Source organism: Anomaloglossus baeobatrachus, chromosome 2 (genome assembly GCF_048569485.1).
Source record: "Anomaloglossus baeobatrachus isolate aAnoBae1 chromosome 2, aAnoBae1.hap1, whole genome shotgun sequence".
Taxonomy (NCBI): Eukaryota; Metazoa; Chordata; class Amphibia; order Anura; family Aromobatidae; genus Anomaloglossus; species Anomaloglossus baeobatrachus.
Genome location: NC_134354.1, coordinates 397,520,680 through 397,545,461, shown reverse-complemented (window position 1 = coordinate 397,545,461; position 24,782 = coordinate 397,520,680). Strand labels below are relative to the sequence as shown.

The 24,782-nt window shown below is 49.6% G+C and overlaps 1 protein-coding gene across 1 annotated transcript in view; it reads left to right on the top strand.

Moving 5' to 3' along the window:
* The window catches only part of MACO1 (macoilin 1), a 102,138-nt gene that overhangs the window by 54,473 nt on the left and 22,883 nt on the right, over nucleotides 1-24,782 (top strand). The window contains exon 6 of the mRNA XM_075336075.1: nucleotides 73-559. Coding sequence (XP_075192190.1) covers nucleotides 73-559 — 487 coding nt within the window. The remainder of the gene's footprint in view (nucleotides 1-72; nucleotides 560-24,782) is intronic.

The following is a 24,782-nucleotide window of genomic DNA, read 5'->3' as shown; positions in this document are numbered from 1 at the left end:
ATGCCTTTGTCCTGATGTGGACAGTATCCGTTACCATTCTGGGTAATAACTTTTTTTTTTTCTCTACTACAGCCGCCAAGGGTTTATCTGAAATGGATTCTTCAATACTGTTACAGCACAACGGACTCTCATCAAATAAAAAAATATCCAGCATGTTACCGGAGCTGGAGTATAAAGAAAAGGGCAAAGACAAGGATGTGAAAAGACACAATTTGGGGATTAACAACAACATCCTTCAGCCCACAGACTCTAAAGTACAGGAGATTGAATATATGGAGAATCATATCAACAGTAAACGACTAAATAATGACTTGGGGAGTACAGAGAACCTTTTAAAGGAGGACATGTGCACTACTTCCTCTAAGAACTACAAGAACACCACAGGGACTGCAAATTCATCTCCTCGGAGCCACAGCTCATCTAATGGGACTATCCCTTCCTCAACCTCCAGCAAGAACGACAAGAAGAAATGCACTAGTAAAAGTCCAAGCATGCACAAAGATCCAACGGAGAACTGTATTCCAAACAACCAGCTTAGTAAGCCAGACACATTAGTAAGGTGAGTGATGGCGCCTTCTTCCAAACTGTGGGTATGGTAAACTCAGAAACCTAGGAGAGGCGAACCAAAGTGTCATATAAGGAGACATTTAATATGTAAAATGTCTTCTAGGAGGAATTTGAATTCTTACAGGAATGGGAGTGTGCTGCCATTTTGGAATTGGCAACCAGTAGGGTCATCCCTTTTGGCTTTGCCCTGTAGGAACAATGTTACGTGCTGAACGTCCACTCATCACTGAAGAGCATTGTTCGAGCGGTCTGGGGTTATTCGTCTGATCTGTAATACACCCACACACTTTCCCCGCTAGGGTGGGTGATGCATAAAGGAATTGTCCTGAAAGACGTTAATGCACACTGTGTAGGGAATGTTTGCTTATGCAATTTACAAGGAAAATAATATTTTCCATAAAAATATTAATCTTCCCATAAAGAAAACCATAGATTACTTAATTCCCAGTCACATGGCTGCTGTGATCTCTAAATGCTCCGGTAAGATGGCTGACTCCAGGTTCACGTACAGAAAATGGAAACCTCTTTCTAGTTTTCTGGTTGTATGTTTTTTTTTGTTTTTTTTTTTTTGTTTAATTTTAAAGAGAATGTCAGGTCCTCTACCCTCCAACTCGGCATCATTTGTAACCCGTGTGCCCAAATTCCCTCCCTAACCAGCCCTGTATATCGCTTTTTACTAATATGATTTTTTTTAAAACATTGACTTATAAACCTCGCATTAGGTGCGTTAGTTCCCCTGACTAGTTGGCCCTCTCTCTAGGTTATCGTGCTCCTGTGGGCGTGATAACATGATTTCCAGTAGCTGATGTCACCGCCAGCTCCTGGAAATCGGGGGTGTGAGGTAAATCCGGAGATATGACGATAAATCATGATATTCAAGTATGTCAGGAAGCCCTCTCCTGGTGTCACCCCCCTTTCCTTCACACAACTGGTTTAGCAACAAACCCCATGGCCATGTCCTGTGATATGGAAATTAGGTGGCTTAGGGACAATGGACACAGGATGACTCCCTGCCGTGACCCTGTAGTGGGGGCTGCTAGCTAGTTAGCAAGGCTATGGAAATAGCCAGACAGAACGACTCCAGTAAAAAATGGTTCATATCTCGCAAGCCATATTTCCGATAAATATGGCAACCATAAAAATGGTGTCTCTGCATGCGGACGATGCCGGCACACCCTTTTTATGGGAGCAGGACATTGGGAAATGCCCCAGGCGTGATATCAGCCAATGGGGAACTGGCAGACAGGTCATGAGTCCCCTCGTTCTGTAGCTAAATTCATAACTGTCACAATGAGAGCATTGGCGTCCGCCTACGACGCTCCCAGGCAAAGTTATGGCCATATTCCATGTTGTGGATTTTGTCCATAACTCCAGCCAGGGGTGGAGCAGTGCTCCCTGTGAGGTCACGAAGGTAGGAGGGGACCTGGATCTGCCCAGGTTGATAACCCTACTTCGGCCATTTTCCAGTGTTCTTCTGCTCGGGGGCCTGGTTGGGAAAGACCTGTGAGGGAGTTCCTGGAAACCTGGTCTACAGCGCCCCCCTGTGGCCAGACGCAACAAGGTAACTGCTGGAACTGTGTATGCCTGTTTGTAACCCATGCTTTGATTGTAACTGTACTCTGACCTATGTATATTCTGTAGATTCCCTATTGTATATATTGTAGTTTCTAGTGTGCTTTAGGCTGATTAAATTATATAATTAATCTTGGGCTGTTCTGTTATCTCGATCTTGAATCCCACGTCTGTGTGTTCGGCTAATAGTTACCGTAAATCGGTTGGTGGCAGCGAATTGTGCCAAGGATTATTGGGGGGAGGCCAGTGAGATTCGGGGAGATTTTATATATTCCGCCCGCGGAGGTCGGGGGAATATATACCTTACTCTCACCGGGGACCCTTCAATAATCGGCATAAGTAGTATAGCGGCCTCCTTGCTTATTGTCGGGCAATTCCATAATTGGCCTGACTATAAGAGGGGCGCTAGAGAGCGCGTCACGTGCTCTGTCTGTCGGTCGGGAGGTATAAAGGAGGGGTGACCCCCACTTGTTACCCCCCGATTGTGACGTACTGGTAGCCAGCGCGGGGGATTTCTGAGTGACCCCCCCGGTGGTTTGTGACATATTGGTGGCATAGCGGTGGGATCGAGATAATAGTGTGTGTGAGTGTGAGACCCATACTCCCAGACACTAAAGACTGCCTGCAGCAGCTGTGGCTGCTGGGGTCTTCAGACTAGCTCAACACTAGAGTGTCAGAGTGCAGATACTGTAAGGTGTGTGGAGGCATCAGGTGTCAGTTCTGTGTCAGTGACCAAAAGTCTGCAAGAATGGCTGATGGCACCAGGAGCAGAGCTATGCAACTGGCCAATGCTAAGGCAGGAGCCGAAGAGAGGGAGGACGGTGCTGTGGACAGCAATGAGGAGGTTGCCCACGAGTCCTCCAGGAGCTCGGCGCCAGAAAACCGTTCTGCCGAGGACAGCGCACAAGCTGGCAATTATGGACAAGATGAGGAGGAGCTCACCCAAGGTTCCTCAACGAGCCAGATGCCAGCCCTCCGCTCTGAAAGGGACAGTGAATCGCCTAGCTCTGCAGCGTGCCGCAGATCACCACGTGCCATTCCACCGAGCCTGGGAGGCTCGGATAGCCTTCTTCAAATGGCTATGGCCCTTCTCCAGGCTGGAGACCAGAAGGGCTACAAGGAACTCCTGGCAGAGCGCAGGGCAGAGCGGCACGCAGAGCGTGAGGCTGCGGAGCGAGAGCGGCAGGCAGCGCGTGAAGAGCGAGAGCGACAGGCAGACCGTGACTACCAGCTGCAGCTAGCTCAGCTCCGGCCCTCATCAGCCACATGTGACCTTCGAGACACCAAACTTCCAAAGGTCCGTGTTGAGGACTTCCCAGTGCTGGAGAAGGATGGAGACTTGGACTCTTTCTTGACTGCTTTTGAACGGACTTGCTTGCAGCACCATCTGGACAAGGACCAGTGGGCCAAATACCTGACCCCCCGTTTAAGGGGTAAGGCCCTGGATGTCCTTGGGGACTTGCCTGCTGAGGCAGATCAGGGCTACGACACCATCAAGCGGGCCCTGATCCAACAGTACAACCTCACTCCAGAGTCCTACCGCAAGAAGTTCCGGAGCCTACAGAAGGGACCAAAGGACTCCTGGGCTGACCACCGGCGGGCACTTGCCCGAGCTGCCGACCACTGGACCCAAGGCCTGCAGCTTTCCACCGGACCGGAGATCCTGGACTTGTTCATCACGGAGCAACTCTTGTGGAACTGCCCTGAGGATCTCCGCCAGTTCATCCGAGACCAGAAGCCAAAGGGGTCCACGGCTACAGCTGCCCTTGCCGATGACTACACCAACAACCGGGCCCCTGAGGCCAGGAGAGCGGCCACCAGCAGCACCTGGAGAGGGGGTAAGATGAATTCTGCGACTGCCCCACCTGCCCCTAGACTGCAGGGGGTGTCCCCCTCAACTCCCCTCTCCAGGCCCGTGGCAGAACCAAGACGGTGCCACCAGTGCAACCTACCTGGACACTTCAAGGCCATGTGCCCTCAGCGTCCCAAGGCCCCGGCTCCGTCCCCGTCCCAAGGGCCGCCCAAGGTGTATTGTGTGGGTGGGGGTGGTGGTAGGTCCCTGGACAGCTTCCAACCTGTCACCGTCGGCCGGTCTGTGACCATAGGACTGCGAGACAGCGCCTCGGAGGTGACTCTGGTGCGGCCTGAGATGGTGTCCCCCCAAGACTTGATCCCTGGAAAAACCCTCGCTGTCTCCGGGATTGGAGGCACTGACCCGGCGCTGCCTGTTGCTGACATTTATGTGGACTGGGGCGCAGGGCGGGGGGTGAGGGAGGTGGGGGTAACTGATCGGATCCCTGCAAACGTGCTACTTGGGACAGATTTGGGGCAGATAACCTCCCAGTTTGGGCCCCAACCAAGGGCTGAACCTTCAGCCCGTACTGACATGCCTCCGGACAATGTTAATGTGTTATCTATGAATGATGTAAGGGAGGAGGGAGTGAACTCTGATATTTCTGCTTGCATAGACACCATAGACACACACACAGCTGCAGCTGTGACAGGGGAGGGGGTCAGAGAAAGGTGTGACAATGCCTCTACAAGTAACCAGCCTGTGAGCTGGGATCTGTTGCCCTCTGCAGGGATAAGCAGAGAGCAGGGTGCTGCAGGGGGAGGACCAGTGTGTGGGGTGGGGGCTACCACAGCAAATGTGGGGTCCCCAGAGATTTCACAGCGGGGTTCTGTTGCTGCAGGAGGGGAACAGGCAGGTGAGATTGGGGCCGGTCCAGGAGCGGAAGTGCTCCCAGGTAAGATCTCGGTGCATGGTTCCCCCACAACCGGGGTGTCAGGAAGCCAGGTAGGTCTGCCTGAACCGGCGACTTGGTCAGGAACGGAGGAGGAGCAGGCACGACCCACGGTCGCAGCGGCTGTGGCCGCTGTCACCCGCAGTGGGAGTGCTGGAAGCCAAGGGGCCTCCCGGAGGTCCGATAGCTCTTCCCCTTCTGACCAAGTGGCAGCCGAGTCAGGTGGAGGCCAGGACACAGGTCCCGGGGTACTGACTGAAGATGTGACAGTCTCGTCGATTCTGGCCACATCTAGTCAGGGGTTTCAGGCAGCGTTAGAAGCTGACGACAGCCTGAAAGCTCTTAAGGAGCAGGCGGCACAGCCTCCCTCGGACTCGGACCCGGAGCGAGTGGTCTGGGACCAAGGACGGCTGTACCGGGCCACGGTCCAGCAGGGTTCACCGGAGGCGTGGCCCAGGGACCGACAGTTGGTGGTACCCTATCCGTTCCGGACGGAGTTGTTGCGGATCGCACATGAGATTCCGATGGCCGGACACCTAGGGATCGCTAAGACCAAGGCCAGGTTAAACCAGCATTTCTACTGGCCAAAAATGGGGGCCGATGTGGCTGCCTACTGCCGTTCGTGTGAAACCTGTCAGAGAGTGGGGAAGGCGGGGCCACGCCCCAAAGCCCCACTGGTATCTCTGCCAATCATCGATGAGCCTTTCAGGAGGGTGGCTGTGGATCTGGTCGGCCCGCTGGCCATCCCCAGCAGCTCCGGGAAACGCTTCATACTGACGGTAGTGGACTATGCCACCCGGTACCCAGAAGCAGTGGCCTTGTCGTCCATTCGGGCTGACAAGGTGGCCACCGCATTGCTGGAGATTTTCTCCCGAGTGGGTTTTCCCCAGGAAATGCTCACTGACCGGGGGACCCAATTCATGTCCCAGCTGATGGAGGCCCTCTGTAAGCAAGTCCAGGTGCGACATCTGGTGGCCAGCCCGTACCATCCACAGACTAATGGCCTGTGCGAGCGGTTCAATGGCACCTTAAAGCAGATGCTTAAGATGTTGGTCGACTCCCATGGGCGTGACTGGGAGCGGTATCTCCCACACCTGTTATTTGCTTACCGGGAGGTTCCACAGGCCTCAACAGGATTCTCACCGTTTGAGCTCCTGTACGGGCGACGTGTGCGGGGCCCCCTGGCTCTGGTGAAAGAGGCTTGGGAAGGGGATTTGGCCACCCCTGGAGTGTCGGTTATCGAGTATGTCATGCGCTTCCGGGACAAAATGCAGGCCTTGACGCAACTGGTACACGACAATATGGCTCAAGCCCAGGCCGATCAGAAGCGTTGGTACGACCAGAACGCTTGTGAGAGGACCTACCAAGTGGGTCAAAAGGTGTGGGTACTGGTCCCCGTACCACAGGACAAGCTTCAGGCAGCCTGGGAAGGCCCATACCTCGTGTACCAGCAGCTCAACCCTGTAACGTACCTGGTCACCCTGGACCCTGCCCGTGGAAGGCGGAAGCCCTTCCATGTGAACATGATGAAGGCACATCATGAGCGGGAGGCATGTGCGCTCCCCGTGTGCAACCTGCCCGAGGAGGGAGAAGCGGAAACCCTCTTGGATATGCTAGCCCAGGTTAGGGCAGGCGGATCCATTGAGGATGTGGAGGTTGGCCACCAGCTCTTGGAAGACCAACGGTCCCAGCTGTGGGCCACCCTCCTCCCCTTCCGGGGGTTGTTTACCAACCAACCCGGAAGGACTGACTTGGCTGTCCATCACGTGGACACTGGGGATCATCCCCCGATCCGGCGTTCAGCATATCGGGTCTCCCTGGAGGTGCAGCAACACATGCGCCAGGAGATTGACGAGATGCTGAAGCTGGGGGTGATCCAGGCATCCAACAGCGCTTGGGCCTCGCCTGTAGTCCTCGTCCCTAAGAAGGACCGAACCACTCGGTTCTGCGTGGACTACAGGGGGCTCAATGCGGTCACGGTCGCCGATGCGTACCCAATGCCACGCATCGATGACCTGCTCGATCAGTTGGCCGGGGCTCAGTACCTGACCATCATGGATCTGAGCCGGGGATATTGGCAGATCCCCCTGACTCGCAAGGCCAGGGAACGCTCTGCCTTTATTACCCCATTTGGACTGTACGAGTCCACGGTGATGCCATTCGGGATGAGGAATGCCCCTGCCACTTTCCAGCGGATGGTCAACACCCTGCTCAAGGGACTTGAAGGGTACGCGGCCGCGTACCTAGATGACATTGCCGTCTTCAGTCCCACCTGGGAGGACCACCTAGAGCATCTAGCACAGGTGCTCAGGCGGATCCACCGGGCAGGTTTGACCATCAAGCCGGGAAAGTGTCAGCTGGCCATGAGCGAGGTCCAGTACCTCGGTCACCGGGTAGGTGGGAGAACACTGAAGCCCGAGCCTGAGAAAGTGGAAGCCATCGCATCCTGGCCCACCCCCAGGACCAAGAAGCAGGTGATGTCCTTCTTGGGGACCGCTGGGTACTATAGGAGGTTTGTTCCATGCTATAGTAGCCTGGCAAAGCCCTTGACGGACCTCACCAAGAAGAAGCTGCCCTCTGCAGTCGATTGGACAATGGACTGCGAGACAGCCTTCCGGGCCCTAAAGGACGCCCTGTCCAGCCCGCCCGTGCTACAGGCAGCCGACTTCACGCGGCCGTTTGTAGTACAGACCGACGCCAGTGACTTCGGCCTCGGTGCGGTGCTCAGCCAGGTGGACTCTGCGAGCCAAGAGCACCCAGTCTTGTACCTGAGCAGGAAGCTGTTACCAAGGGAAGTTGCCTATTCCACGATGGAGAAGGAGTGCCTGGCCATAGTGTGGGCCCTGCAGCGTCTGCAACCCTATCTATACGGGCGCCACTTCATCGTGGAGACGGACCACAATCCCCTCAGCTGGTTGCACACCGTCTCTGGGACGAATGGGCGACTGTTGCGATGGAGCCTTGCGCTCCAGCAATACAACTTCACCATTCGCCACAAAAGGGGCCGTGACCACGGTAACGCAGACGGGCTGTCCCGACAAGGAGAGGTCGCGGACGGGCGCACGGGGGAACACCGGAGTGTGCTGCCCCCTAGCGCCCTCAAAAGGGGGGAGGTGTGAGGTAAATCCGGAGATATGACGATAAATCATGATATTCAAGTATGTCAGGAAGCCCTCTCCTGGTGTCACCCCCCTTTCCTTCACACAACTGGTTTAGCAACAAACCCCATGGCCATGTCCTGTGATATGGAAATTAGGTGGCTTAGGGACAATGGACACAGGATGACTCCCTGCCGTGACCCTGTAGTGGGGGCTGCTAGCTAGTTAGCAAGGCTATGGAAATAGCCAGACAGAACGACTCCAGTAAAAAATGGTTCATATCTCGCAAGCCATATTTCCGATAAATATGGCAACCATAAAAATGGTGTCTCTGCATGCGGACGATGCCGGCACACCCTTTTTATGGGAGCAGGACATTGGGAAATGCCCCAGGCGTGATATCAGCCAATGGGGAACTGGCAGACAGGTCATGAGTCCCCTCGTTCTGTAGCTAAATTCATAACTGTCACAATGAGAGCATTGGCGTCCGCCTACGACGCTCCCAGGCAAAGTTATGGCCATATTCCATGTTGTGGATTTTGTCCATAACTCCAGCCAGGGGTGGAGCAGTGCTCCCTGTGAGGTCACGAAGGTAGGAGGGGACCTGGATCTGCCCAGGTTGATAACCCTACTTCGGCCATTTTCCAGTGTTCTTCTGCTCGGGGGCCTGGTTGGGAAAGACCTGTGAGGGAGTTCCTGGAAACCTGGTCTACAGCGCCCCCCTGTGGCCAGACGCAACAAGGTAACTGCTGGAACTGTGTATGCCTGTTTGTAACCCATGCTTTGATTGTAACTGTACTCTGACCTATGTATATTCTGTAGATTCCCTATTGTATATATTGTAGTTTCTAGTGTGCTTTAGGCTGATTAAATTATATAATTAATCTTGGGCTGTTCTGTTATCTCGATCTTGAATCCCACGTCTGTGTGTTCGGCTAATAGTTACCGTAAATCGGTTGGTGGCAGCGAATTGTGCCAAGGATTATTGGGGGGAGGCCAGTGAGATTCGGGGAGATTTTATATATTCCGCCCGCGGAGGTCGGGGGAATATATACCTTACTCTCACCGGGGACCCTTCAATAATCGGCATAAGTAGTATAGCGGCCTCCTTGCTTATTGTCGGGCAATTCCATAATTGGCCTGACTATAAGAGGGGCGCTAGAGAGCGCGTCACGTGCTCTGTCTGTCGGTCGGGAGGTATAAAGGAGGGGTGACCCCCACTTGTTACCCCCCGATTGTGACGTACTGGTAGCCAGCGCGGGGGATTTCTGAGTGACCCCCCCGGTGGTTTGTGACAGGGGGTATATGCGCGGCTCATATTGGCAGCGTCAGTGCCGCTGAGAAGCAGGGTGGGTGCTTCCCGGCTTCATTTGATGCACTGCACATGACCGGCAGTTCAGAAGATGGCTCACATACATGTCTTCTGAGCTTCTGGTCATGTGTAGTGCGCCTATTGAAGCCGGGAAGCACCCACCCTACTTCTGAGGACAAAATGAGCCGCACGCATACACAAGATTTCCAGGAGCTGCCACTGGCGCCAGTTTGTGGAAACCATGTTATCACACCCACAGGGGCGTGATAACATAGAATTGGGCTGACTAGTCAGGGGAACGAACACCCTTGCAACACATCACACGCCTAATTAGCATAGGGTAAGTGGTTATAAGTTGTTTTTAAACCTTCATATTAGTGAATAGCAATATACAGGGTGAGTTGGGCAGGGAATGTGTGAGCGCACATCAAAGGCAGGTAGACTACTGCATGGCTAGTCATGGGTCATTAAGAGAATATCCGGACACTTAAACAACTGGATGATGTGGAGGGGACCATAACTAAATGAAGTGCAGTTGTTAATGAGCAGAATTGACTTTTCCCTCTCCGCAGTATTTCTTCTGCAGTTATCGCCGTTGAGCGAGATCAAGTGACTAATCTTTAACTTCCTAGATGCAGCATGAAACCCTCCGCCTATATTCCTTAACCTGTCTGCTACAAAGATGCAACTGTTTTTTGCCTTTTAATGGATAGACCCTATCCAAAGGTGACCTCTTACCATGGCTGCTCCCAATACTTGGAGTCCAGATCTGTCACAGATCAAGCCAAGATCAGTTAGTGATCTGTCATAACTTACAGCATTGTCATTCAGAAATACAAGCTTCGCTGACCAATGAAAGCATGTCCTTCTGAAATACCTACTGTATCCATTTCCACTTTACAAGGCTGCTAGAAGAGCTATTACTGGCATACACTACAGCCCCGACTCATAAAAACCAGCATTGCCGGCCTTGATGAGGGGGGTGTGATGGAGTAAAGACACTTAATGAATCGGGAGCATCAGACAAGTGGCGTGTGCCTCACCACAAATCCTACTCCAGACCCTGCTGTAGTAAGATTTGTGGCGTAGCGAACACTGTCGCTCATCCTGAATGTGCTCAACGGTGGTCACCACAGCTCCTGCCCATCCCAGCTCTGCTCACTTTTTGTAACTGGGTCAAATGGGCATGAGTCAATAATTTGATTTTATTTTTTTTTTCTTTCTTTCTTTAATGGGTCCCTCCCCACCACTATAAAAAAAAAAAAAAAGGCTGGATGCTTTTTCCTAACAAAGTAATTTCAATTGCACTATAGTTATTCATCGCTAGATTAGGACCGTTGGCCTTTTGGACCTGGGACTTCTTAACATACCCATTTTATAGTGTGTATGGAGACATACCCGTGACCATGTCAGCAGCCTTGGGCAATGGGGGTCCAGGAGCACAGACCTCCCTCCGCCAATTTGTTTAAAATAAATGTGCAGAAGTGCTCCCCTGAATATTGTGCCCCTTCACTGCTGATCCTCACTCATCGGAGAGCGGAGCAAGAGATGCATGGATTCATAGAGCGTGGAATAGAAGCTCAAGGCACATGGTCTGGTGATCAGTGGAGGTAACTGTACCTGACCCCATTCCGTTGAACTCCACCCCCGCCGCCACCTTGGTGTAGTTTAAGAGTACAAAATTAGCAACTTTCTCTAGTCCCTTCCACGACAGCATAGGAGGTTGTCTCTCCACGCCCTAATTGGGACAGGAAGTTCAAGAGGTTTAAAAGGACCCTCCCACCTCCCACAGCCAGTGTCTTTCCTGTCCCCATGGGGCATGGAGAGGTTTTGTTTTTCTCCTATGCTGTGGTGGCCGGCGACCTGCAGTATATATTTTTTTTTTTTTTCCCCCTATTACCTTCAGCCGGACAGCATCGGTCGGGCCTTCGCCGCTCCTCCCTTGCTGTTCCCTCACGCTGTGGGGGACCGCTGCTCCAGCCTTCCGGATCCTCCTGAGGGGTGATGCAGGCTGTTGAGCTCCCCGGCCGGCGTCCTCCCTGAGCCACCGGCCGCTTCCCGCATGCACGCTGCCGGAGCGATCCGGAAGTGCTCCCGGGGGCGGGACTTCCGGTCTTGCGGACTTCCGGTCGAGCGCTTCCGGTTTGCGGAGGCAGCGTGGAGACACGCCGACAGTGACTCGGCCTGCCCAGGACCGGATGCGGGAGGCGGGGAAAACGTGCACCGTCACTGGGGTGGCAGGCCCTTTTCCATAAGGGCTGCCACGAAGACATCAGATCATGGTAAGACCGTGCTCCCTGTCATGTCTTCCGCTGCAGCTGCCTCTGCAGAACCCAGTGTGCCCCCTGCTACTGTGAGTATGGAGGGGAATGGTCCCTTGGACATAGGTCTCATCAGTTGATTTATGGCTCTCTGCTCTGTGTTTTCTAGGAGGACAAGGCCACCAAGAAAACTGACAGAAATGAGAAATCAGAGAAGCCTGAGAAGTCAGAAAAAACTGACAAGTCCGATAAGCCTGATAGACCTGACAGTGGACAAAATTAAAAAATGCCCCATCTGTATAAAGAAGCTCCCTGCAGTATGGGATAAAAAGCTTTGCCAGCAATGTACGGACCAGATTATTAGGGCCGAACAACCATCTCTGATAGATGAGTTGCGGTCCATGATGAAACAGGAGATTAGGGCCTCACTGGCTTCTCTCCCTGTTCCTGGCCCTGTTCCTGGCCCTGTTCCTGGCCCTGCTCCTGGCCCTGCTACTGGACCCTCTCCTCCAAAAAAGAGGAGACTCCAGTCGACCCCTTCTGATCAGGAGGACGCTGATTCCACCTCTGAGGGTCCTGATGACGGAATTCCATCTGGGGGGTCTGCCCAGTCCTTTCTCTTTCACTCAGAAGAGTTGGGGGATCTTATTGAGGCAGTTCGGAGCACGATGGGTTTAGAGGAAGTGCAGTCTCTTCCTTCAATCCAGGACGAAATGTTTGCTGGCCTGAAGTCAGTCAAACAATTGGGATTCCCAGTTCATGCCAATATATTGGATATTGTCTCTCAGGAATGGGAATGTCCTGAGAGGCGGGTACGGAGTGACCTTAGACGCCGGTTTCCTCTGTAACCTTCGGGACTACATTGGGAGATCCCAAGGGTGGACGTTCAGGTGGCTAGGGTAGCTAAGCAAACGGCTCTTCCTTTTGAGGATACTTCCCAACTGAAGGATCAGATGGATAGGAAGGTAGAGGGCCTGATGAAGCGGTCCTGGGAGGCATCGTCTTCCTCTATTCAAGCCAACATTGCCTCCACCTGCGTATCCAGGTCCCTAATTAGGTGGTTAGACCAGTTGGAGGCTCATATTTCACAAGGGACCCCTAGGGAGGAATTACTGGAATCCCTTCCCTTGCTTAGGAAGGCTACCTGTTTTCTGGCAGATACCTCGGTGGAATCTGTCCGCCTGGCAGCCAGGACCTCGGTGCTTTCTAACTCTGCCCGACGTGCCCTCTGGCTTAAGGCCTGGAGTGGAGACTCCACCTCTAAGATGAGGCTTTGTTCCCTTCCGTTTAAAGGGGATTTAGTGTTTGGGCCTGCCCTGGATGATATCCTGGACAAGGCGACTGATCGTAAGGCCTTGCCCGATCCTAGACCTAACAGGAAGCGGTCCTTTCGTCCCTCGATGCCTCAGGCCTCCCAGCCCAGAGGGAAAGGGAAGGCAGGCAGGTGGAGCTATCCCAAAGGTAGAGGGAGAAACATCCTCATCCCTCCACATCAGCAACGTCCTCAGCAGGACAAACAGTGACTCGGCCCGGGTGGGGGGAAGACTCTCAGCGTTTCTTACCCAGTGGCAGTCCATAACCTCTTGCCAATGGGTTCTGAAGATCATCTCGGACGGTCTTCTCATAGAATTCCTTTCCCCCCCTCTTCCGGGTCTCCGAGTCACTGCGCTGGCGTCACCGGGTTCACAGACTCTGTTGTACACAAAGATTATAGAGCTAGTGCACTCGGGGGTCGTTTCCCCAGTCCCGAGTCAGGAAGAAGGGGTAGGACACTACTCCCGTCTCTTCCTGGTCAAGAAGCCATCCGGCGACGTCCGTATAATTATCAATTTAAAAAGTCTAAACCGTCAGGTCAGGTACCGGCGGTTCAAGATGGAGTCAGTGAAATCAGCTATTCCCCTGATAGGTCTACACCATCAGATGACCTCTATCGATCTGAAAGATGCCTACTTCCATGTACCCGTCCATCCGGGACACAGACAATACCTCAGGTTTGCGGTACTTCACGGGGAGGAAGTACTTCATTTCCAATTCAATGTACTTCCCTTCGGGATCTCCTCTGCTCCAAGAATCTTTCCCAAGATCATGGCAGAGGTGGTCGCCTTCATAAGATTGCAGGGTATCTGTCTAGTTCCGTATCTGGACGACTTTCTTCTCATGGCTCCGTCTGCTCCAACCCTCCGGAACCATGTGGAGAGGTCTTTGGGAATCCTTCGGTCTCTGGGATGGATTCCCAATCTCAAAAAATCAGTTAACCCCCTCCTCCACTCGGCAGTTTCTCGGAGTGCTGCTGGACTCCGACAGACAGGCATCCTTTCTCCCAGAGGGCCACAGGATAGCTCTGTTATCCAAAATATCAACACTCCGCAGGCAGGCTCGCCCGACGCTTCGAGCGGCTATGTCGGCCCTGGGTTCCATGACATCCTGCATTCCCTCGGTCAGGTGGGCTCAGGCCCATTCTCGGTGTCTCCAGGATCATATCCTGGCACATTGGGACAGACTCCCGTCATCCCTAAACAGAAGGTTTCGCCTCTCGGAGTCCATCTCCTCATCCCTTCTCTGGTGGCTGAGTCCCGCCAACCTGCAGGTGGGGGTTGCCTGGACTCAGAGTCCCCTGGTTACACTTACCACAGATGCCAGCCTACGAGGATGGGGGGCAATGGTGGCAAATTCCCCATTTCAAGGGGTCTGGAGTCCTTACGTCAGTTCCCAATCCTCCAACTACCGGGAGCTCAGGGCAGTCAGGGAAGCCCTCCTTGCGGCTCAGGACCTCGTCCGGGACTCTCACGTCCTGGTATATTCAGACAATGTCACTACGGTGGCACATCTCCGCCATCAGGGCAGTACACGCTCGAGCGCCCTGAAATCAGTGTCCTCCCGAATCTTTCAATGGGCAGAACAATCTCTGCTCTCCCTTTCTGCGGTCCATCTGAAGGGCTCCCTCAATCTTCAGGCGGATTTCCTGAGTCGTCGGGATGTTCATCCGGGGGAATGGAGCCTGGATCAGGCGGTGTTCTGCTCTCTAGTGGCGAGGTGGGGTACACCAGAGGTGGACCTCTTTGCCTCGGCAGGGAATCGCAAGGTCGCAACATATTTCTCCCTGAACCCAAGGGACGAGGCGTTAGGGGTGGACGCTTTCTGCCACAGTTGGTCCTTTCGCCTCGTTTACGCGTCCCCCCCTCTTCCTCTTCTCGCACGGGCCCTGAGGAAGATCAGAGACGAGGGGGTCCCAACTATACTGGTGGCCCCTCTGTGGCCCCGGCGGAGTTGGTACAGCCTGGTCCTGACGCTAGGAATAGACGGCCCAATCCTCTTAGGTTCGGACCCAAGCTTACTGTCGCAGGGTCCGATTTTCCATCCGGCTCCTCAGAAACTCAAACTGGCTGCCTGGCTTCTGAGGCCCGGGGACTGAAGGCCCAAGGGCTTTCTGACAAAGTTGTGGCTACGCTGCAGAAGAACCGTAAACCTGTGACTAATAGTATATACAACAAAATCTGGAAGAGATTTTCCTCCTGGTGTGGTTCTCGGCCTCCTGACCCTCTTCGGCCTAATATTGCGCAGATTCTGGACTTTCTCCAAAGTGGTTTAGACTTAGGTCTTAGGCCTAGCACCCTGAAAGTTCAGGTGTCAGCACTCAGTGCAGTCTTTGACACGGCTCTGGCAGATCATCGTTGGATCCGTCGGTTCTTTGTGTCCGCTAGTAGACTCTGTCCACGTCAGAGGGTCCTGACGCCTCGCTGGGATCTCAATGTGGTCCTTACAGGACTATCTCAGTCTCCGTTTGAACCTCTGTGCTCTTGTAACATTCGTTCCCTTTCTCACAAGACTGCTTTTCTTGTGGCTGTTACATCTGCTCGCAGAGTCGGCGAACTTCAGGCTTTGTCCGTTAGGGAACCTTACCTGACCATCAGAGATGACAGCATTGTTTTTCAGCTGGACCCTTCCTTCCTTCCCAAGGTGGTTTCGGATTTTCACCGTTCGCAGTCCATCGTCCTGCCTTCCTTCTGTCAGAATCCTCGGACTCCGGGTGAGGAAGTGTTTCATTCTTTGGATGTCCGTCGGATAGTGTTGCACTACCTAGAGGTTACTGCTTCTTGGCGCCTTGATTCTAACCTGTTCATCCAGCCCTTTGGCCGCAATAAGGGCAAGAAGGTGGCTAAGAGTACAGTCGCCAACTGGATTGTGCGAGCAATTAGAGATGCCTACCTCGCTCAGCATCTCTCTCCGCCTACTGGATTCACGGCGCACTCCACCAGGGCTACCTCTGCCTCCTGGGCCGAACGGGTAGGGGGGCCTCCCCTGAGCAGATCTGCAAGGCGGCTACGTGGTCTTCGCTCCATACTTTCACGAAGCATTATCGTCTGGATCTGGATTCCAACAGGGATTTGGCCTTTGGCAGGAAAGTCCTGCAGGCTGTGGTCCCCCCCTAGGTATCAATTCTTTGGTATTCCTCCTATGCTGTCGTGGAAGGGACTAGAGAAATAAGAATTATTCTTACCGATAATTCGGTTTCTAGGACCTTCCACGACAGCAGGTAATTCCCTCCCCTATGTATTCATGTATTCCTGAATGTGTAGTACTTCTCATATGCTATGGATTCTTTGTAAGACACTGGCTGTGGGAGGGGGAGGGTCCTTTTAAACCTCTTGAACTTCCTGTCCCAATTAGGGCGTGGAGAGACAACCTCCTATGCTGTCGTGGAAGGTCCTAGAAACCGAATTATCGGTAAGAATAATTCTTATTTTTGATGACAGACGTTTGAGACCAGAAAAAAGCAAATTATTTTCCTTTTGGCATAATTTTGATGAATTTTGTCGTAAAAGTGCCTCAAATATTTCTCCCCCTCCTCCCCTGACAAATTTTAAATTTTTTATTTTTTTTTATTTGCAACACTGAAAATATCCGGTAACGAAAGGGCAGACCTGGCTTTCAGTGTAGTAGGACTTCTTGAATGGCTATTTTCATTTACATTTTTTTCATGTATCCCATGTAACTGTCAGTACAATCCTATGTAAGTTTGACAGACAAAATTGCACCACACAATCAATGAAAAAATAATTTTTGGCTTGTAATTACATAGTTACATAGTTACTTAGGTTGAAAAAAGACCTAGGTCCATCTAGTTCAACCTTCCTCCACCAGTTCTACATTTGGTCACAAAGTCATTTATAACCAACAATGTTGTGTGTACTGAGGAAATCATCCAGCCCTTTTTTGAAAGCTGTTATAGTGTCTGCCATTACTACCTCTTGTGGTAGGGCACTCCACAGTCTGACCGCTCTAACTGTAAAGAACCCTTTCCTATTTAGCTGTCTGAATCGCTTTTCTTCCACTCGCAGTGAGTGCCCCCTGGTCCTTAATATTGTCTTTGGAAGAAATAAGTCATGTGCCAGTCCTTTATATTGACCACACATGTATTTATACATATAAATGAGATCTCCTCTGAGACGTCTTTTTTTCTAAGCTAAACATATCTAACTTTTTCAACCTCTCATCATATGGGAGGCCTTCCATCCCTTGTAGAAGTCTAGTTAGCCGCCTTTGAACTGACTCTAACTTCTGAATGTCCTTTTTAAAATGTGGAGCCCAAAACTGAATCCCGTATTCCAGATGTGGCCTTACAAGTGATTTATAGAGGGGTAACAATACGTTGGGATCACGGGATCTAATCTCTTTTTATACACCCTAGAATCTTGTTTGCTTTTGCAGCTGCTGCTTGACATTGAATGCTGCTGCTCAGCCTGTTTGTAATGAGAATACCCAAGTTCTTCTCCTGTTCTGTAGTCCCGAGTTTACTTCCATTTAATGTATACGCAGCTATAGGATTACTCCGTCCTAGGTGCATTACTTTACATTTATCAACATTAAATCTCATTTGCCAAGTATCTGCCCATTCTGACATCTTATCCAGATCTTTTTGTAATATTATACTATCAAGGTCAGTTTTTAATATCCTACATAGTTTGGTGTCATCAGCAAAGACTGACACTGTACTATCAATCCCATCCACAAGGTCATTAATAAAGAGATTTAAAAGAATTGGTCCTAGCACAGATCCCTGTGGCACCCCACTGCTGACTATAGCCCATTTAGAGAATGTACCATTTATGACTACTCTTTGTTTCCTATCTTTTAGCCAATTCCTTACCCAGTTGCATATAGTTTCCCCTAGTCCTTGCTTCTGGAGCTTTAGTATAAGGCTATTATGTGGTACAGTATCAAATGCCTTTGCAAAGTCCAAATAAATCACATCAGCTGCATTACCAATATCCAGGTTTGCACTTACCCCCTCATAGAACCCCAACAGGTTGGTTAGACACTATCTATCTTTCATGAATCCATGCTGTCTGTCAGTTATTATGGTATTTTCTGCAACATATTTTTGCATGTCATCCCTTAAAATGCCCTCAAAAACTTTGCATACTACTGATGTCAGGCTTACTTGGACGGTAGTTGCCTGGATCTACCCTCTTACCTTTCTTAAATATCGGTACCACATCGGCAATCCTCCAATCCTGAGGCACCAACCCTGTTACAAGCGAGTCTAAAAAGATGAGATACAGCGGTCTGTCAATTACGGAGCTCAATTCCCTTAATATTCGTGGATGAATGCCATTGGGCCCTGGGGATTTGTCAATGTTTAATTTTCTCAGACGTAGGCGTACTTCTTCTTGTGTTAAATTAATTATATCGGGTGGTGAACTTTGATTTTTCACTTGTTGAATGATGCCTGCTACAGTCAGTTCCTTGGTGAACACAGAAGAGAAATGCCTATTTAATATCTCAGTCTTTTGTTTGTCCTCTATAACTAACTTATTATATTTTAAGGGGCCAATACTATCCTTTGTTTTCCTTTTGGCATTAATGTATTTATAAAAGATTTTGGGATTTATTTTAATGTCATTGGCGATTTTTGTTTCAGTAGCTAGTTTTGCTTGTTTGCTTTCTTTTTTGCATTGCCTATTGATATCTTTATACTCCTGCAATGCTATTTCTGTATTCTCAGCCTTCAAGATTTTAAACGCCCTTTGTTTTTGTTTTATTATACTTTGTACAGTCTTATTTATCCATAGTGGTTTCTTTTTATTCCGGGACGTTTTATTACCAGAGGGTATAAGGTTTTTACAGGACTCTAGCAGTATATCCTTAAACTTTCCCCATTTACGTTCAGTATCCCCAGTTACCATGACTTTGTCCCAATCTACACATTTAAGCTCTTCCCTTAATTTGTTGAAATCAGCTTTCCTAAAATTCCAGGTTTTAGCATTTCCCCTTTGAAATGTTTTATTGAATATTACGTTGAAGCTTACCATATTATGATCGCTGGTGCCCAAGTGCTCCCGGACCTGTAGATCTGAAATTGTATCCGGTCTATTTGACAGGACCAAATCTAGCAAATTATCTCCCCTCGTCGGTTCATCTACCATCTGAGAGAGGTAATTGTTTTGAATGTTAGATAAGAATTTACAGCTTTTAGCACAACCAGAAGATTCTATGTCCCACTGTATTTCTGGATAGTTGAAATCCCCCATAATAAGAATCCGATTTATTATTATTAGCTGCCTTTTTCAATTTGTTCCAGCATTTCACCCTCTATATGTTCAGGTATGTTAGGAGGCTTATAGCAAACTCCAATTAGCATTTTTCCATTATTCCCCTCCCCATGTACATTTACCCATACTGACTCTACATTGTTGCAGTTCCCCCCAATGTCATCATTCAACACAGGTTTTAGGTTAGATTTGATAAATATACACACCCCACCACCTTTTTTGTCTTTCCTGTCTTTCCTAAATGTACTATAACCCTGTATGTTTGTCACCCAGTCATGGCTTTCATCCAGCCAGGTTTCCGTAATGCCCACCACATCATAATCCATGGTTGACATAAGAGTCTCCAATTCATTCATTTTGTTTGCAAGACTTCTTGCATTTGCAATTTTGTAATGCCATTTACAAAGTTATAAAATATATTTTAAAAAAAATGTGATATTTTCTTAATCGTACTGACCTGAAGAATCAGATTTCCTCATCACGATTACTGCACAATAAATGTCATAAAAAGAAAAACTTAAAAAAACCCAATTAGATAATCATGGAAATTTTTTTTCACAACTTGAGCACAATTGGAATTTTTTCCCTAGTGTCAGTACTAGTGATAGGCTAATAGTGAAATGTTCAGGTTATTTGTCTCAGTACGAAATATTCGTCATGAATAAGAAATCTAATGCAAATCAATGGGAAACTCTAATAATCTTCCAGCGGACACTCCCAGGATGCATGGTGAGGGTGGAATGGATGAAAAAGTGCTGAAATAGAATGAGAACAGCATGGGGAAGATTACTGGATCCATCTCTAAAAAACAGGTTGCTTCTGGGAACGATTTTGTCAGAGTATTACCACACTCTGTCCCTTTCCTATTTGTGATAACTAGCGCAGGTAAAGTAGACAGCTGAGCGTTGCAGACAGCAGCTGTGTGCTTAATCTTGTCTGGTTATCAAAAATCCAGCCCCCCCCCCCCCCAACTTTTTAAATCATTATAATTATTACTTTTAAAAAATTGATGTGGACTCCTGCCCATTTTTTAATAACCAGCACAGATAAAGCGGATAGCTGGGGACTGGTATTCTCAGGTTGGGATGGTCCATGGTTATTGGGCCTTAACCAGCAGGCTGCATCCTCTCCTCAATTGGTACATCCATTAGATGCGCCTATTGTGGTGCTTCACCCGGCTCATCTGGATTGCCCTGCTACGGTGGCAATCTGGGTAATATGTGCGGTTGAGGTCAGCTGTGATTTATCAAAAATCACAGCTGCCATTAAGCCCTGGATTGGTAATGGAGAGGTGTCTAGGAGCCCCACCCCTTCCCATTACAATCTCTGTAAGTAAAAAGCACAAAACCACAAATCCTTTTTATTTTAAATTATAAAAAAAAATACAATCTTTCACCAATTAACCCCCTAAACACCCCCACAGGTCTGACGTAATCCACACGACATCCCACGTCGATCCCAGCTCTGCTACATCTGAAGCCATGGTGGGTCTTGACATTCGAACTTGTGACCACTCACTGCAGCCTCCAGGACACAATGAGAGCAGCATGGGAGCTGGCAGAAGTGACCTCAGGTGAACTCTGTGCTATGCTGGACTATTTGACCGAGTGTCACGGCGGCAGCACAGTCCGACACTAACTGAGGTCACTGCTGGTGGTTCTTGCAGCATCCTCTGTGTGAACCTTCTGAGTGAATGCGGGACACTGCAGCACCGTAATCCAGTCAGGTCACTGGAGTTCACACTCAGAGCTCTGTTAAACCCACAGCCGAACTGTCAGATTGTGGGACACAACCGCACAGCAGTCCAGCAATCCTGGTTCATTTGAGTTCACGGAGTGCAATGTAGGCCCTAGTGTGAACTCCAGTGCCCTGCCTGCTGGACTGGTATGCCACTGTCATGTAATCTGGCAGCAGGTTCACGGGTGGTCACACTTGGTACCTTGGGAACTCCGGTGACCTGATTTAACGTCACTGCCTCTGTCGGGTGCCCCCACTGCCCCTCAGCGTGTCCCAGGAGCTGCAGTGATCAGTTGCGCTTACCATCATTGCAGCATGTGGATGATCAGGTAGCAGAGCTGGGATTACGTCAGACCTGCAGATGTGTTTGTTTGTTGTTTTTTTTTGGGGGGGGCGGGGGGGGGGGGGTTTAATTGGTGAAAGTATGCATAATTTTTTTTTTAATTTTTCTCTTTGTACTTTTTGGGTTTTTCCCCCCCATTTCCAGGGTTGGTAATCTGGGGGGGAGGGGGCTCTCGTATACACCTCTCCATTACCAACCCAGGGCTTAATAGCATCTGCAATTTTTCACAAATCACAGCTGCCATCAACTGCATATATCACCCCTATTGCCACTACAGCAGTGCAATTGGGATGACCTGGGTAAAGCACCATAATTGGAGCATCTAATGCAACAATTGTGGGGTGGCTGCGGGCTGCTATTTTCAGGCTGGGGAGAGCCCAATATCAATGAACCTTCCCTGCCTGAGAATACTAGTCCCCAGTTGTCTTCTTTACATGCGCTGCTCTTCACAGGTAGGCGGTTGTGTGTGTGTGTGTGTGTGTGTGTGTGTGTGTGTTTTTGTTTTTCTCCACATCCCTGCCAATCTCAGTAATTCCAGTAGCAAGGATGGTTACAGTATTACTTTGATTGTGATGCAATCCCCGCTTGTTTAGTGGCTGAAAATCAGGCGCCAGACATGTGGGGAGATAACTCGACACTCACGAGTCAAGCACCAAAATACTCGAGTAACGAATATCCCGAATTCCTTTTTTAATATTTGTACAAGTAACAAAAAGTGCAAAAGATATTCACGCATCACTAGTCAGTACATAACATGTTAAAATGAATGGTGTAATTCAAAACTGCAACATGTCCCGCAAAAAATAAACTCTTATGTGCTTTTTTTGAAGAAGAATATGGTTATCGCTCTTGGAAGAATGGGAAAAAGACTGTGCAAAAAGTCCATCACAAAGGTGTTGCTATTTATTTTAAATAATAAAAAAAAATTCTCTGTGAACCGCAAAATATACCCTGCACACGGCAGATATGTTATCACTGGCGCTTGTAAATCATATGGATTTTTAATAAAATATAGCTTTTAGAAAATTTTATATTAAAAATTAAAGCTCTCGTAGAATTAATTCAAATTTAGAACTACAGTGGGGAAAAAAAGTATTTAGTCAGCCCCCAGTTGTGCAAGTTCTCTCACTTATAAAGATGAGAGAGGCCTGTAATTGACATCATAGGTAGACCACAACTATGAGAGACAGACAAAATGAGGGGAAAAAAATCCAAAAAATCACCTTGTCTGATTGTCAAGATATTTTTGGAAAATGTATGGTGGAAAATAAGTATTTAGTCACCTAAAAATATGCAAGATTTCTGACTCTCACAGACATGTAACTTGTAGAGGCTCCTCTGTCTTCCACTCATTACCTGTAGTAAAGGCACCTGTTTGAACTTATCAGTATAAAAGACACCTGTCCACAACCTCAAGCAGTCACACTCCAAATTCCACTAAGAAGAAAATGGAAGACATACAAGATCACTGATGATCTCCCTTGATCTGGGGCGCCATGCAAGATCTCATCGCTTGGGGTCAAAATGATCACAAGAACGGTGAGCAAAAACCCCAGAACCACATGGGGGGGACCTAGTGTATGACCTGCATAGAACTAGGACCACTGTAACAGCATCAGTAACACACTACGCCACCAGGGACTCGGATCCTGCAGTGCCAGGCGTCTTCCCCTGCTTAAGCCAGTACATGTCCGGGCCAGTATGAAGTTTGCTAGAGAGCATTTGGATTATCCAGAAGAGTATTGGGAGAATGTCATATGGTCTGACGAAACAAAAGTAGAACTGTTTTTGGTAGAAACACAACTCGTCATGTTTGGAGGAGACAGAATTCTGAGTTGCATCCAAAGAACACCATACCTACTGTGAAGAATGGGGCTGGCAACATGATGCTTTGGAGCTGTTTCTCTGCAAAGGAACCAGGACGAGTGATCCATGTACATGAAAGAATGAATGGGGCCATGTAGCATCAGATTTTGAGTGCAAACCTTCTTCCATCAGCAAGGGCATTGAAGATGAAATGTGGCTGGGTCTTTCAACATAATGATCCCGAGCTCATCGTAAGGGCAACAAAGGAGTGGCTTCGTAACAAGCACATGAAGTTCCTGGAGTGGCCTAGCAAGTCCCCAGAGCTCACCCCCATAGAAAACCTTTGGCGGGAGTTGAAAGTCCGTGTTACCCAGCGACAGACCCAAAACATCTAGAGGAGATCTGCATGGAGGAATGGGCCAACCTACCACCAACAGTGTGTGCCAACCTTAGGCCTGTTTCACATGTCAGTGAAAAAGACGTTTTTCACTGATGTGTTTAAAAGTGGATATGTCCCTCCGTGAGTCGTGATTCATGGCGCATGTAGGTTGTCCATGTGCAATCTGTGAGACGCGATCTGTCATCCCTGATTGCACATGGAGATAAACTCTCCTGTCTCCACTCCTGCTGTCCGTGGTGCTGAATTCTCCGGGTCGGCTGTGTTTCCGCCCCTGCTGCAGCTACTTCCGGGTCAACTGCCTGCATACAAGAATATGCATGCTAGTTATTAGCCAGCTCTGAAGCAGCAGGCAGCAGAGGCCGGAGAGAGCATCACTGGAGAAGGTGAGGTAAAATGCTTTTTATTTTCAATGTCTGTGTGTTTCTGGTACGTGTTTCACGGATCATACCACTGTGTGCGCAGACCCATAGATTTTAATGGGTCTGCATATGTGAGTGATTCTGGTACGTATAAAAACTGCAACATACGTACCAGAATCCCTGACGTGTGAAAGAGGCCTCGTGAAGACTTGGAGAAAACGTTGACCTCTGTAATTGCCAACAAAGGATATATAACAAAATATTGAGATGAACTTTTGTTATTGGCCAAATACTTATTTTCCACCATAATTTGCCAAAAATCTTGCCAAATTAGACATGGTTGAAGTGAGAGAACTTGCATAATTGGTAGCTGGCTAAATACCCCCCCCCCCCCCACACACACACACTATATACCATATATACTGGCGTATAAGACGACTTTTTACCCCCTTAATAATGGCTACAGTGGGGGGTCGTCTTATACGCCGGATATACGGGGGGGGGGTGTATATATATGTACACTGCAGCGTCCAGGGGAGGTGGGGGCAGCAGCTCTGGAGCACAGGGGAACGCTGCGGGCTGCAGCCTTTGATCTCCTGCACCCGCTCATATAATATGCACAGCCGCTGTCCATCTCCAATGGTGCTGAAATCGCACGCAGTGAGGGGCTGGGGCAGCGGTGCATATTATATGAGCCTGCGTCCCAGTGTGATCGCACATGCCCACCCCTGTGTTAGATTTGGCCCCCAGGCTGCTGCTCATTCTAAAATAAAAAATCTTTACTTACCCCTGCAGCGTTTCTCCCCGTGTCCCTGCTTCCACTGTGATCAGGCAGAGAGCTCAGTCTGCTGTGCCGATCACATGACCGCACTGAGAACCAGGAAGTGGAAGAACAGAAGCACGGAGGGAGACAGGAGGGAGCTCAGCGCTGGAGGAGATAAGGAAAGAGGGTTTTATTTTACTTTGGGCAGCAGCCTGGGGGCGATATCTAACACAGGGGGACTTGTGCGATCTATAGGGGCCATGGGCA